Source organism: Trachypithecus francoisi, unplaced genomic scaffold (assembly GCF_009764315.1).
Source record: "Trachypithecus francoisi isolate TF-2019V2 unplaced genomic scaffold, Tfra_2.0 Lachesis_group13, whole genome shotgun sequence".
Classification (NCBI taxonomy): domain Eukaryota; kingdom Metazoa; phylum Chordata; class Mammalia; order Primates; family Cercopithecidae; genus Trachypithecus; species Trachypithecus francoisi.
In genome coordinates, this window is record NW_022681458.1 from 22571194 (window position 1) to 22586506 (window position 15313).

The following is a 15313-nucleotide window of genomic DNA, read 5'->3' on the forward strand; positions in this document are numbered from 1 at the left end:
AAGACTTAATGTTGGTGTGGTGTGGTGACTCACCCCTGTAAATCCTAGCGATTTTGGGAGGCCAAGGCAGGAGGATGGCTTGAGCCCAGAAGTTTGAGACCAGCCCTGGTAATATGGTGAGACCCTGTCTCTACAAAAAAAAAAAAAAATTCGCCACATGTGGTGGTATGGACTGGTAGCCCCAGCTCCTCAAGAGGCTAAAGTAGGAGAATCACTTGAGCCCAGGAGGTCGAGGCTGCAGTGAGCTGTGATCACGCCAATGCACTCCAGCCTGGGCAATAGAACAAGACTTTGTCTCAAATATAGAAAAGACAATGTTAAGTGAGGTGATTATTACAGGGGATGCGTTAGATTTAATCATTAATCCCTGGAGCAAAATAAAGACCCAGAAACAATCTTGTGCATATATGGGGACTACTTGGATCATGGTACAAGTGAAATTAAAAATTAGTGTAGGATCCAGACTTGTTAGTCAGGTGGGGAAAAAATTAACAAATATTGCAGCCATAAAAAAGAATGAGTTCATGTCCTTTGCAGGGACATGGATGAAGCTAGAAGCCATCATTCTCAGCAAACTGAGAAAAGAAAACCAAACACTGCATGTTTTCACTCATAAGTGGCAGTTGAACAGTGAGAACACATGGACACAGAGAGGGGACTATTACACACTAGGGCCTGTTGGGGGATGGGGGGCAAGGGGAGGGGAGAGCATTAGGACAAGTACCTAATGCATGCGTGGGTTAAACATAGATGATGGGTTGATAGGTGCAGCAAATCACCATGGCACATCTATATCTATGTAACGAACCTGTACATTCTGCACAGTATCCCAGAACTTGAGGTAAAATTTAAAAAATAAAATCTCTAGCTCTAAAGGTAAGGAATGCATGGGTTAGTGGAATAAATTAAATGACACTACAAATTCAGCAGTTGGACAAAATCTGAAAGTAGCCCATTGTATTAGTCTACTCTCACATTGCTATAAGGAAATATATGAGACTGGATAATTTATAAAGAAAAGAGATTTAAGTGGCACACAGTTCTGCAGGCTGTACAGGGAGCATGGCAGCGTCAGCTTTTGGGGAGGCCACAGGGAACTTAGAATCATGGCAGAAAGCAAAGTGGGAGCCAACACTTAGAGAAGGAGGAAGAGAGTGAGAAGGGGGAGGTGCCATACACTTTTAAATGACCAGATCTCATGAGGACTCTATCAGGAGAATAGCACCAAGTTTAGCACCAGGATAATACTAAAGTGTTCACGAAGGATCCACCTCCATGATCCAGTCACCTTCCACCAGGCCCCACCTCCAACACTGGGTATTAAGATTTTACATGAGATTTGGGTGGGGACAAATATCCAAACTATATCAGCTATTCTGAGGGACAGCTGGCCTGGTCTCTTCACCAAGTTGATGTCGTGTCAAGTAAAGGATGCAGGGAGTCAGGAGAGCACTCTTAAAGGTTATAAGTGATTTAAGAGATATAAAAACCAAATGTAATATATGGACTTTGATTGGATCTTGATAAGAATAAACTGGGAATAATACTTTTTTGTAAAGCTATTGGCAAGGGCCAGTTGCGGTGGCTTATACCTGTGATCCCAGTACTTTGGGAGGCCGTGGCGGGCCGATCACCTGAGGTTGGGAGTTTGAGACAAGCCTGACCAACATGGAGAAACCCCATCTCTACTAATAATACAGAAAAATTAGCTGGGTGTGGTGGTGTATGCCTGCAATTCCAGCTACTTGGGATGCTGAGGCACGAGATTCGCTTGAACCTGGGAGGTGGAGGTTGCAGTGAGCCGAGATTGCTCCATTGCACTCCAGCCTGGGCAACAAGAGCAAAATTCCATCTCTGGGAAAAAAAAGCTGTTGGCAAGGTTTAAATATGAGTCAGATATTAGATGATGACAATAAAGAATTGTTAATTTTGAAAAAAAATTTAACATATAAAAATTAAGAGAAAAAAATTGGCTAAGCTCAGTGGCTTATGTCTGTAATCCCAGCACTTTGGGAGGCCGGGATGGGTGGGCGGATCACATGAGGTCAGGAGTTTGAGAATAGCCTGGCCAACATGGTGAAACCTCATCTCTACTAAAAATACAAAAATTAGCCAGGCATGATGGCACACACCTGTAATCTCAGGTACTCAAGAGGCTGAGGTAGGAGAATTGCTTGAACCCAGGATGCAGAGGTTGCAGTGAGCCTAGATCACGCCATTGCACTCCAGCCTGGGTGACAGAGCAAGACTCTGTTTCAAATAAAGGAAAAAATAATGCAGGAATTTTAAGAGCATTGAAAAACTGACAGGAGGCTGGTGTGGTGGCTCACACCTCTAATCTCAGCACTTTGGGAGCCTCAAGTGGGCGGATCATGAGGTCAGAAGTGCGAGACCTGCCTGGCCAATGTGGTGAAACCCTGTCTCTACTAAAAATACAGAAAGTAGCCAGGCGTGGTGGTGTGCGCCTGTAATCACAGCTACTTGGGAGGCTGAGGTAGGAGAACAGCGTAAACGCAGGAGGCAGAGGTTGCAGTGAGCCAAGGTCCTACCACTACTGCACTCCATCTGCCCTGGAACAGAGGGAGACTCCATCTCAAAACAAAACAAAACAAAACTGACAGGAGTGTGAGGAATTACCAAACCAAGAAGGGAGGAGGAAATCCAGAGAGTTCCCAGGCACGTTGGTTGAACCAGAAGAGATTGCTGAAAGACTAAGCAGTACTTTTGACACACTCATGAGTCTAGAAGGACAATAGAGGCTAGGATCTACCAATATAGGGAGCCTAGAGTTTACTCCACATATTTCAATGTATACTGAAGGGTTCCCTCTGGGAATAAGGGTGAGCTAGAAGTAAGCCAGCCTTTCTGTGAAAATTCATCTGTGTAGCCCAGTTATTGCAAGCACTGAAATTTAATTAAGTTGATTATAAGTGGCTAGTATCCTAGATGATTGACAAAATAAATGTACTAAATGAAAATTATCTCTAGGGGAAGACATTTTCCTACACCTCAACATATTTCTGTAATTCTAAGATGTACATTTTTTTCGCATTAGTATTTAAAATGGAAGTATAGGCCGGACACGGTGGCTTATGCCTGTAATCCCAGTACTTTGGGAAGCTGAGGCAGGTGGATCATGAGGTCAGGAGATCGAGACCATCCTGGCTAACATGGTGAAACCCTGTCTCTACTAAAAATACAAAAATTAGCCGGGCATGGTGGCGGGTGCCTGTAGTCCCAGCTACTCGGGAGGCTGAGGCAGGAGAATGGCATGAACCCGGGAGGTGGAGCTTGCAGTGAGCTGAGGTCGTGCCACTGCACTCGAGCTTGGGTGACAGAGTGAGACTCTGTCTCAAAAAAAAAAAAAAAGAAAGAAAGAAAAGAGGTATATCAGATGTTATGACATTTTAAATTGCTGCCAGGAGGCAGTTGTAACATGGTTGGCATTACCTGCACGTGAGCAGACTTGGTTGTCATTTGTGGTATCACTGAAAAACTGTATTTTTTAGTCAGACCATTTAAAATGACCACTTAAGAAAGGGCAGCGAATTCTAGTTGTGATCTGAAAATCTGTGGGCTTCTTTTGGTAAGATTAAAATAACCTCACTATTAGACCTTGCCAAATGAATGTCGTTGGCTTAGAAGAAAACTCCCGGAGACATAGTGTGGCACTATTTACTATTTAGAAATGCAGCATTAAAAAAAAGAAAAGAAAAAGGAAATGCAGCATCATCACACTGCTGGGCTTAATTGGAGGAAAAAAAAGAAAAGAAAAAAACAACATCACCTTTGTTTTTAGTAGCACAGGCAGCAGCACTGTTTGGAAAAACAAAATCTATGACCCTGGGTGGGAAAAATGATTCAGAAGATTCAGATTCTGAATGTGTTATTAGAAATACCTTAACCAGTTTTATATTTTTCTTTTTGTATAAGAGCAACATGATAAAAATGCATATCTAGTTACATAAAAAGCTTCCAGTAAGAAGTCAAAATTCTAAGCCATAGAAGTCATTATATACTTTGGTTGGCATTATTTTTTCTTTCTTAGTACTACCTGAAATAAATGTTATGTCTTATAATAGGCTGTATCTTAGATTTGATTAAATACTGTTCAGTGTCCAGACATGCAGCAAGACAAGTTAACATGAATTATTACTAGAAGAAACAGTTTAGATCGGCAGTGGACCACAGGGCTCCACGTATTCTGGAATTAATGAGTCAGTGATTATAAAAGAACAATATTTAACACATCAAAAGAAATAAAGGAGATTTCTGTACAAACCTAAAATTCTGAAATTATCACAGATTTAAAAAAATCAAATAGAAAATCTAGAAATGAAAAATACAAAAACTCAAGTCTGTTTTGGGTGGTTTTTTTCCAGCATATAAAACATAATTGAGACCCGCTTGGGCAACATGGGGAAATCTCATCTCAACAAAAAATAGAAAATTAGCCAAGCATGATGCCTTGCACTTGTGGTCCCAGCTACTTGGGAGGCTGAGGTGGGAGGATCGCTCAAGCCTGGGAGGTCAAGACTGCAATGAGCTGTGATTATGTCACTGCACTTCAGCCTGAGTGACAGAACGAGACCTTATCTCAAAAAAAAAAAAAAAGGAAAAATAGTAACTGAGAGAATTAGTAGTAATTGAGATAATTAGTGATCTGAACGATGACTCAAAAGAGGCTCTAGAATAAAGCATGAAAAAGGCAGTACAGTAGAGTGTAGGAGACATAGTTAAAAGGTCTGTTGTGTCTTATTAAAGTCTCAAAGAAGAGGGACATTGGGGTATCAACTGTATTTAATGATACTGGCTGAGGATTTTCCAAAAGTGATAAAATCAGACTTTAGAATTAAGAAGCCTAATGAATACCAAGCAGGATTGAGAAAAAGAAACCTACCCTTAGGCATGTCATAGTGAAACTGTAGAAATAAAGACAAAGTCTCAAAAGCAACCAGGAGAAAACATTTCAGCTTCCAAGGAGCAAAAATATCTGACCTTTGACTTTTAGTTATAGCAATTGTAGAAGCCAGAAATATCTTCAATATGCTGAAATAAAACAACTGCCAACATAGAATTTTATTTGCTGTGAAAATATTCTATAATTTCGAAGTAAAGGTGAAATAGATACTATCATACAAAACAAAATAATAACAGAATTTACCCACAAATATGTGCTAAAGGAAATGCTAAAGAAGTTTTTGGGCAGATGGAAAAAGAACTCAGATGAAAGGTTGGAGCTTCAGGAAGGATGAAGAATAATAAAAAGTTAATGTGCTGTCTATCTTGATAAACTCTGTTATACAGAACAATAGTAATATCTTGTTGGGTTTAAATGACAATAACGTATAAACCAGAAGGGAAGAAGGAAGACACAGAATAATTAAATGGCGTAAATTGTTCCTAGTTTCTTTCATTATCCAGGAAAAGGTAAAAGAATCAGCTAACACTAGACTTCAATATATAAAAAATGCACGAGTACACAAATATTGTACTCTAGTTCATAGTTGTTTCTCACAAGGGTGTAGGGTTAGCAGTTCTGAAACCACCTCATGTGTATACTTGGATTGAACAAGTAAACATTGTAGATATTGAGATCCAGACTTGCAATGTCAGAGAAAGAAATAAGGAAAGGAAGAAAACTAGTATGAACCTTTGGTGTTCAGTTAGAATCAGAGATGTCAATATGAACTCAAAGTTTTATATATGTATATACATGTATAGATTGATTCAAAATAAACATGCATGCATTTGTATGTCTTGGGTTACACACATACATTTCCTAGCTCAGTCCACTAGGGGGGACCTTGAAGCATTCACACCCGAGTAACATGAGCATCCCTAGTGCCAGACCCTGATTTTTTATTTTATTTTATTTTATTTTACTTTAAGTTCTGGGATACATGTGCAGAACGTGCAGGTTTGTTACATAGGTATACATGTGCCGTGGTAGTTTGCTACACCTATCAACCCGTCATCTAGGTTTTAAGCCCTGCATGCATTAGGTATTTGTCCTAACACTCTTCCCTCCCGTTGTCCCCCATCCCCCGACAGGCCCCCATGTGTGATGTTCCCTTCCCTGTGTCCATATGTTCTCATTGCTCAACTGCCACTTATGAGTGAGAACGTGCAGTGTTTGGTTTTCTATTCCTGTGCTAGTTTGCTGAGAATGATGGCTTCCAGCTTCATCCATGTCCCTGCAAAGGACGTGAAATCATTGTTTTTTATGACTGCATAGTATTCTATGGTGTATATGTGCCACATTTTCTTTATCCCGTCTATCATTGATGGGCATTTGGGTTGACTCCAAGTCTTTGCTATTGTAAATAGTGCTGCAATAAACTTATGTGTGCATGTATCTTTATAGTAGAATGATATGTAATCCTTTGGGTATATACCCAGTAATGGGATTGCTGGGTTGAATGGTATTTCTGGTTCTAGATGCTTGAGGAATCGCCATACTGTCTTCCACGATGGTTGAACTAATTTACACTCCCACCAACAGTGTAAAAGCATCCCTATTTCTCCACATCCTCGCCAGCATCTGTTGTCTCCTGACTTTTTAATGATCACCATTCTAAATGGCATGAGATGGTATCTCGTTGTGGTTTTGATTTACATTTCTCTAATGACCAGTGATGATGAGCTTTTTTTCACGTGTTTGTTAGCCGCATAAATATCTTCTTTTGAGAAGCCTGTTCATATCCTTCACCCACTTTTGGATGGGATTGTTTGGTTTTTCTTGTAAATTTGTTTAAATTCCTTGTTGACTCTGGATGTTTGTCAGATAGATAGATTGCAAAAATTTTCTACCATTCTGTAAGTTGCCTGTTCACGCTGATGATAGTTTCTTTTGCTGTACAGAAGTTCTTTAGTTTAATTAGATCCCATTTGTCTATTTTGGCTTTTGTTTCAATTGCTTTTGGTGTTTTAGTCATGAAGTCTTTGCCCATGCCTGTGTCCTGAATGGTATTGTCTAGGTTTTCTTCTATGGTTTTTATGGATTTAGGTTTTACATTTAAGTCTTTAATCCATCTTGAGTTAATTTTATGTAAGGTGTAAGGAAGGGGTCCAGTTTCTGTTTTCTACATATGGCTAGCCGGTTTTCCCAGCACCATTTATTAAATAGGGAATCCTTTCCCTATTGCTTATTTCTGTCAGGTTTGTCGAAGATCAGATGGCTATAGATGTGTGGTGTTATTTCTGAGGCCTCTGTTCCATTCCATTGGTCTATGTATCTGTTTTGGTACCAGTACCATGCTGTTTTGGTTACTGTAGCCTTGTAGTATAGTTTGAAGTCAGGTAGCATGATGCCTCCAGCTTTGTTCTTTTTGCTTGGGATTCTCTTGGCTATACAGGCTCTTAAAAAAAAAAGTTCCATATGAAATTTAAAATAGTTTTTTCTAATTCTGTGAAGAAAGTCAGTGGTAGCTTGCAGACCCTGATTTTTAAATACTGTTATTCAGTACAAGAAAGCAGAGCTCCTTGAAATAATAGTTGATTCCAGGGCTAGAGCAAGGAAAATGCAAGATCAGTCTATAACATCTTGTGGTGCCAGAAAGTAAAGATATGCACAAAAAAGTAAGAGGAAATGTCCAAAGGATACAGGAACCAACCTGAAAGGGTTATCAATGGCCCAAATTAGAACAATTGTAGTAACAAAATGATAATATTGGATTAAACCTGTAGAAAAAAATAAATGTGCCTGAGTCCATACTGAAATGAATGAATGAATGTGTAGAGACTGAACAGCTCTCCCTAACAGAAGAATTCCAATTAAGAATTTTGGAGGATTGTAGGAATAAAATATTACCTTAATCAAATACTACAGTAATAATTGCAGGCAAAATCTATCATTGGGTGCTAAAATTAGTGGACAAAAGTTTGATGAGAAACAGGGTATTTGCATAGTCTCAGAGTATCTCCTTATATTTCTTAATTACAAAAGGAAAAATAGTAACTTTACTGTAGAGAAACCCAGAAGATATCTTAACCAAGAAATCAAGATTACCATCGCCAGTAATAAGACATTGTCATTATAGACTCTGTAATAGGATGCACTGAGGAGGTCACAATGTCACTTAGCTGTTATTGTTTGCAAATGCATAACCTCAATCCAATCATGAGAAAACATCAGACAAACCCAGTTGAAGGAAATAAAGTAAAATACCTGACCATTACTCTTCAAAATTGTCAAAGCCATTAAAAAAAAGAAGAAATTGAGGATTGTAAGAGTAAAGAAACATGACAGCTATTTGCACTGTGGGATACTGGGCCAGAAAAAGGACTTTAGTGAAAATACTGATGAAATTTGAATAATATGTGTAGGTTACTAGTTAATAGTATCGTATCATTGTTAATTTCCTGGTTTTGGTCATTGTACTATGATTATATAAGATTCTAATATTAGAAGTAGCTGAGTGAAAGCCATTCTGTACTATTTTGCAACTTTTTTGTAAATCTAAAACTATTTCAGGCAAGGTGCAGTGACTCAGCACTTTGGGAGGCTGGGGCGGGTGGATAGCTTGAGCTCAGGGGTTCAAGATCAGCCTGGACAACATGGTAAAATTTCATCTCTACCAAAAATACAGTAATAAAAAAAAAATTAGCAGGGCGTGGTAGTGTGCATCTGTGATCCCAGCTACTTGGTAGGCTGAAGTGGGAGGATCTCTTGAGCCTGGGAGGCAGAGGTTGCACTGAGCTGTGATGGTGCCATTGTACTCCAGCCTGAACAACAGAGTGAGACCCTGTCTCAAAAAATAAAAAATAAAACTATTTCAAAAGAGAAAGTAAGTGGTTAAACAAATTGTGGTATATTCATACAATGGAATGCTGTCTAGCAATAGAAAGGATGAACTGTTTATACACACAGCAGAATGGATGAATCTCAGAATAATTATGCTGAGTGAAAGACCTCATAAGAAAGTGCATATTGTGTGATTCCATTTATATGAAATTTTAGAAAATGTAATCTAGCTGAGAGCAGTGGCTCACGCCTGTAATCCCAGCACTTTGGGAGGCTGAGGCAGGTGGATCACCTGAGGTCAGGAGTTCAAGACCAGCCTGACCAACATGGAGAAACCCCGTCTCTACTAAAAATACAAAAAAAATTAGCTGAGGTGGTGGCGCATGCCTGTAATCCCAGCTACTCGGGAGGCTGAGGCAGGAGAATCACTGAACCCGGGAGGCGGAGGTTGCAGTGAGCCAAGATCGTGCCATTGCACTCCAGCCTGGGCAAAAAGAGCGAAACTCTGTCTCAAAAAAAAAAAAAAGAAAATGTAATCTATAGTGACAGAAAACAAATCAGTAGTTGCCTGGTCATAGAGATAAGGTCACAGGCAGAGAGGAGTGGGAGGGAGGGATACAAACGGGCACCAGGATACTTTTGGGAGTAATAGATATGTTCACTATCTTAATTCTAGTGATGATTTCATGAGTGTATATGTGTCAGAACTTAAAGTTATACACTTTAAATGTGTGCATTTTATAGTATGTCAACTATACTAAAATAAAGTTGTTTTTATTTTTAATGCATAATATAATTTTTAGGACATCCATTAAAGTTCTAGACCGGGCATGGTTGGCTCACGCCTGTAATCCTAGCACTTGGGGAGGCCAGGATGAGAGAATCGCTTGAGTCCAGAAATTTGAGACTAGCCTGGTCAACATAGCGGGACCCCATCTCTTCAAAAAAAATATAAAAATTAGCCAGACATAGTGGTGCATGCCTATAGTCCCAGCTACTTGGAAAGTTGAGGTGGGAGGAATGCTTGAGCCCAGGAGTTAAAGGCTACAGTGAACTATGACTGTGCCATTGCACTCCAGCCAGGTGACAGAGCAATACCCTGTCTGTTAAAAATATATATAATATATATAATATGTACAATGTAAAATATATATATATAAGCCTATATTATTTCCAGACTAATGGAGGGGAGACAATGAAATAAATAGTCAAATATTCTAAAAGAAGGCATAAAGAAGAAAAAAAGGAACATAGAACATGTAGAACAAATAGTAAATTCATCATAAAATTCAAGAAATAAATTAGTACTGACATTACTGATATAATATACTAAATTTATATAAAATTTATATGAATATATACTAAATATTCCAGTTAAAGAGATATACAGGATTTAATGGAAGAAGAAAATGTGTGTGCTATGTAAAAGAGAAACAACTACAATGTAAAGATGCGGAAAGATTGTAAACAAGATGAAAATAGATACATCCCATATTATCCAAAGTACAATATTTAAGGGTTTGCAGTAAGGGATAAAACTATTAGATAATGCTAACTTTTAGGTTAGAGGAATGCAGCGTTGTACTTGGAAGGGAAACTTGGGGTTTAGACAATAATAAGGTTGTTTACACAAGTGTTTGTTTTATGAAAATTTGTTACGCTCCACGTTTGATTTTTATGCACTTTTCCCATATGAGTATTCTATTTCACAATTTATTTTTAATTTTTAACTTTTTTTATTTTTTTTGAGACGGAGTCTCTCTCTGCCCCCAGGCTGGAGTGCAGTGGCGTGATCTCAGCTCACTGCAACCTCCGTCTCCCAAGTTCAAGCAGTTCTCCTGCCTCAGTCTCCCAAGTAGCTGGGACTACAGGCGTGCACCACTATGCCCGGCTAATTTTTGTATTTTTAGTAGAGACAGGGTTTTTCCATATTGGCCAGGCTGTTCTCAAACTCCTGACCTCAGGTGATGCGCCTGCCTCAGCCTCCCAAAGTGCTGGGTTTACAGGTGTGAGCCACTGCACCCAGCCTTAATTTTAAAATAATAGAGACAGTGTTTTGATATGTTGACCAGGCTGATTTCAAACTCCTGATGCTCCTGCTTCAGCTTCCCAGAGTGTTGGGGTTACAGGCATAAGCCACTGTGCTACAAATTTTTTTTAGGTAAAAAACCAAACAGCAACTAACACATGGCCCAGACAAACAATCAGTAATTTGGGAGCAATTGGTTTGCCTTATAGAAAAGTAAATCTTTTTTTTTTTTTTTTTGAGACGGAGTCTCGCTCTGCCGCCCAGGCTGGAGTGCTGTGGCCGGATCTCAGCTCACTGCAACCTCCGCCTCCCGGGTTCACGCCATTCTCCTGCCTCAGCCTCCCGAGTAGCTGGGACTACAGGCGCCCGCCACCTCGCCCGGCTAATTTTTTTGTATTTTTTAGTAGAGACGGGGTTTCACCGTGTTAGCCAGGATGGTCTCGATCTCCTGACCTCGTGATCCGCCCGTCTCGGCCTCCCAAAGTGCTGGGATTACAGGCTTGAGCCACCACGCCCGGCCTAGAAAAGTAAATCTTTTAGAAAAGTATGCCTAACAACATACAGAAAAAGACACTTGTAACTGTATTGAAGACCTAAATAGAAGGGAAAGCAAAATTTAACTGTTAAGAGAAAATACAGAAAAAAATTTCTGTGCTCTTACGGTACAAGATAATTTTTTTTTTTTCGAGATGGAGTCTTGCTCTGTCACCCATGCTGGAGTGCAGTGGCACGATCTCGGCTCACTGCAAGCTCTACTCCTGGGTTCACACCATTCTCCTGTCTCAGCCTCCCAAGTAGCTGGGACTATAGGTGCCCGCCACCACGCCTGGCTAATTTTTTGTATTTTTAGTGGAGACGGGGTTTCACCGTGTTAGCCAAGATGGTCTCGATCTCCTGACCTCGTGATCCACCTGCCTCAGCCTCCCAAAGTACTGGGCTTACAGGCGTGAGCCACTGGACCCAGCAAAAAAATTAAAACTACTAATAGTAAGTAATGTAATCATATGAGGAAATGGAAAGTCACTGTTGTTTGAAGTATAAACTGGTGCAGCCTTTTTGGAAAATAATCACAATATCTTGAAAAATTAAAAATGAAGATTGAAAATACCTCTAACATTTTCACTTCTATGCATATAAACTAGAGGAATTTCTCAAGGAGATTGGGTAAGAATGTTTGTTGTATTATTTGTAACAGTGGAAACAGTATACAGTAAATCTGTTCAAGACTAGGTAAACTAATGTAGTATCCACAAAATGGATAACAGTGAAACTATAATATATTGTTTTCTTTTTCAGGCTATTCACATGGATTATTTTGGTTGTAGGTTAAATATGTTATGTATTATAACCCTCTCCATCTGTGTAGGAACAGATTTGCTAGTTTACGTTTGTAGAGTTTTCCCTTAAGTGATCATTATTACTGATATTTCCCTAAATTCAAGATTTTTTTCCTTAAACATTGACTTCTCTTAATCTATTCAGGGAAAATAGTAGTATTCAAAAATTTATTTTGCTTCTTCGTTATTTATGCTTTTTTGTAGGACTAATGTTTCAAGCCAGACTCCCTCTGCCAAAAGAAGTTTGGGATTTCTTCCTCAGCCAGCTCCTCTTTCTGTTAAAAAACTGAGGTGTAACCAGGATTACACTGGCTGGAATAAACCAAGAGTGCCCCTTTCCTCTCACCAACAGCAGCAACTGCAGGGGTAGGTTAATTCTTTCATTTTACTCTCTTTTTTATAAATGATTCAGTAGAAGTGTGCTTTGGTGTAAAACATAATTAAAGGAGTCACATTAAAGTTCTAAAATATTTAGAAATTAGATCACTTATTAAAGATTTGTTACATCCATAAGTAATGTTAACTTCATTTTCTGTTCGCCAAACAATTTTAGAACTTTGGAATATATATAATATTCATTTTAAAGCAGAAAATGTGTATTTTCCAACCTGTTACACTTCATTCTGTGGCTGAGATACTTTAAACATTTTTTATATATTTTCCCTAGTTTCTTCATGGTTATATATTTATTAAACACAAAAAGGAGATCATAGTATAATAATTGTAGTAATTATAGTAGCTATCTTTTTAATTTTTTTTTTAAATAGAATGGTACCTCACTATGTTGCAGGTTGGTAGAATTCCTGGCCTCAAACAATCCTCTCTCCTCAGCCTCCCAAAGTACTGGGATAACAAGCATGAGCCACTGTGCCTGGCCAGTAGCTCTGTTACCTAAAGTATTTATTGTGTGCCAGATACTGTCTGCTAAGTGTTTAAATTGATTTTTTTTCTTTTAAATCTTCGCAACAAGTCTTTGAGATAGATATATTAAAAATCTGGTTTTATGAATAAAGTAAGACTTAGCAAAGTTAATTAACTTGCTCAAAGTGATATAGTCAGTAGTACAGCAGTAGTAAATCCGGGCAGTTGTGCTCCAATTGTGTTCTTAATCACTATGCTATATTGCTTCTCTGTTATCTTTTTCACTGCACATTAATCTTGGCACCCTTGTATATTAACACAGAACTTGCAACCACGTAAGTGTGCATTTAGGTTTCCCTTTTTTCCAAATATAATTCAAGCTAGAATGAACATTGTTATACACATATGTATGTTTTTAATGCTTGTTGGAACTTTTCTATAGGATAAAATATTGGAAGTAAAATTGTTAAGGATTAAGACTACGGAAGGCAGTTTGAAATTTTTAATTATTTTTACCAGACTGCTCTCTCATAACCTATCAACTTATTTGTTTTTAATCTCACTCAAAGTACTGCTTTTATACCAGCTTTAAACTTACAACATTACTTGAATGAGTGGTATATGCCAAGTGGCTTATTCATAGTAGTTTATATGCTTCATATATTTGCAGAAAACATCATAAAATTTGCAGTGAAAACAATTCACTCTCCTTTCTGCTTACCTGTTGCTTTCTCTAATCTTCATCTTTTCTACTCTTTCTTCTATGATGTTTGCTTTCCAGTCAAATGCTTAATTTCCTTTGTTCTTCATTCTAATTGTTCTACCTCAGTTATCTTGCTGCCTCCTAACCAGACAACATTTTATATTGGTCTTATCTATCCCATTTCATAACCATTCTTCATCTGGGTCTTTGTCTCTGTCTACCCTGATCTTACTTGTTTCATTTTCCTATTGCCTTCTCTTGTATATGTTTTAGTTTACTTGTGGTTTCTGTTATTTACCTCCTTCAGACTCTTTTCAGAGCCTTGTGAGTTGCCACCCTTGGTGCTCTAGACTCCTCCAGTGTTTCTTTCATTTCTGTATAGTACCTATACCCATCTCTAGAAAAAACATTTTTGAGCAAAACTCTGTCTCAAAAAGAAAAAAAAAAAAAAGATTCAAACTAAGGATCACAATGGACAAGCAAGAATAAATGAAATGGCAAATACTTGAACTCAGAAAAGATGGAGAAGAAAAGGTATATTGAAAATGAAGTTTTAAATTGAAGATACCGAAGTGAAAATAATTTCAAATGAAAATAGGCTTTAAAAAGGAAAGTCGGAAAAGAAAAAAAAAAAGAAGAAGTATAAAAAACCAGAAAGGGCTGGGCACGGTGGCTCATCCCTGTAATCCCAGCACTTTGGGAGGTGGGTGGATCGCCTGAGGTCAGGAGTTCGAGACCAACCTGACCAGTATGGTGAAACTCCGTCTCTACTAAAAATACAAAAATTAGCCAGACATGGTGGCGTGTGTCCATAATCCCAGCTACTCAGGAGGCTGAGGCAGGAGGATTTCTTGAACACAGGAGGTGGAGGTTGCAGTGAGCTGAGATTGCGCCACTGCACTCCAGCCTGAGTGACAGAGTGACACTCCATCTCAAAAAAAAAAAAGCCAGAAAGAAAGTAGTTGAATTAGAAAAAGGCAAAGAATACACCCATATTACATATAATTAGTGTCCCAGAAGAAGAAGATCAAAGCATTGAGACAGAAGTAGTGTTAAAAAACTATAATCCTGCTGGCATGGTGACTCATGCCTGTAATACCATCACTTTGGGAGGCAGAGGTGGGTAGATCTCTTGAGCCCAGGAATTCGAGACCAATCTGGGCAACATAGTGAAACCCCATCTCTACAAAAAGTACAAAAATTAGCTGGGCTTGGTGGCGTGCACCTATGGTCCCAGATACTCAGGGGACTGGGGCAGGAGGATTGCTTGAGCCCAGGAGGTCAAGGCTGCAGTGAGCCATGATAGTCCACTGCACTTCAGCCTGGGAGACAGAGAACGAGACCTTGTCTAAAAAAAAACAACAAAAAACCTATAATCCAAGAAAACTTCACTGAAATAAAAGTCCTGGATCTATATATTGAAAGAGTTTTCCAGGTATCTGGAAAATTGACCTAGAATATTCAAGACAAATCTTAGTAGAACTATTAGACTTTAAAGACAAGGAAGATCCTCAGTTCCTTAATCAAAAAGATGAAATAATTTACAAGGGCAACAGAAATAGACTGGCATCAGACTTCTCAAAATCATCATGCAGAGCAGGATAACATTAACATCATTTTCAAGAAACTCGATGAAA

General features: G+C 38.7%; 1 protein-coding gene across 6 annotated transcripts in view; it reads left to right on the top strand.

The window, feature by feature from the left end:
- The window catches only part of USP37 (ubiquitin specific peptidase 37), a 122686-nt gene that overhangs the window by 46633 nt on the left and 60740 nt on the right, over positions 1-15313 (top strand). For all 6 annotated transcript variants that reach the window (XM_033230256.1, XM_033230255.1, XM_033230251.1 and 3 more), the window contains one exon: positions 12317-12478. In XM_033230256.1, the coding sequence (XP_033086147.1) occupies positions 12317-12478 (162 nt within the window). The remainder of the gene's footprint in view (positions 1-12316; positions 12479-15313) is intronic.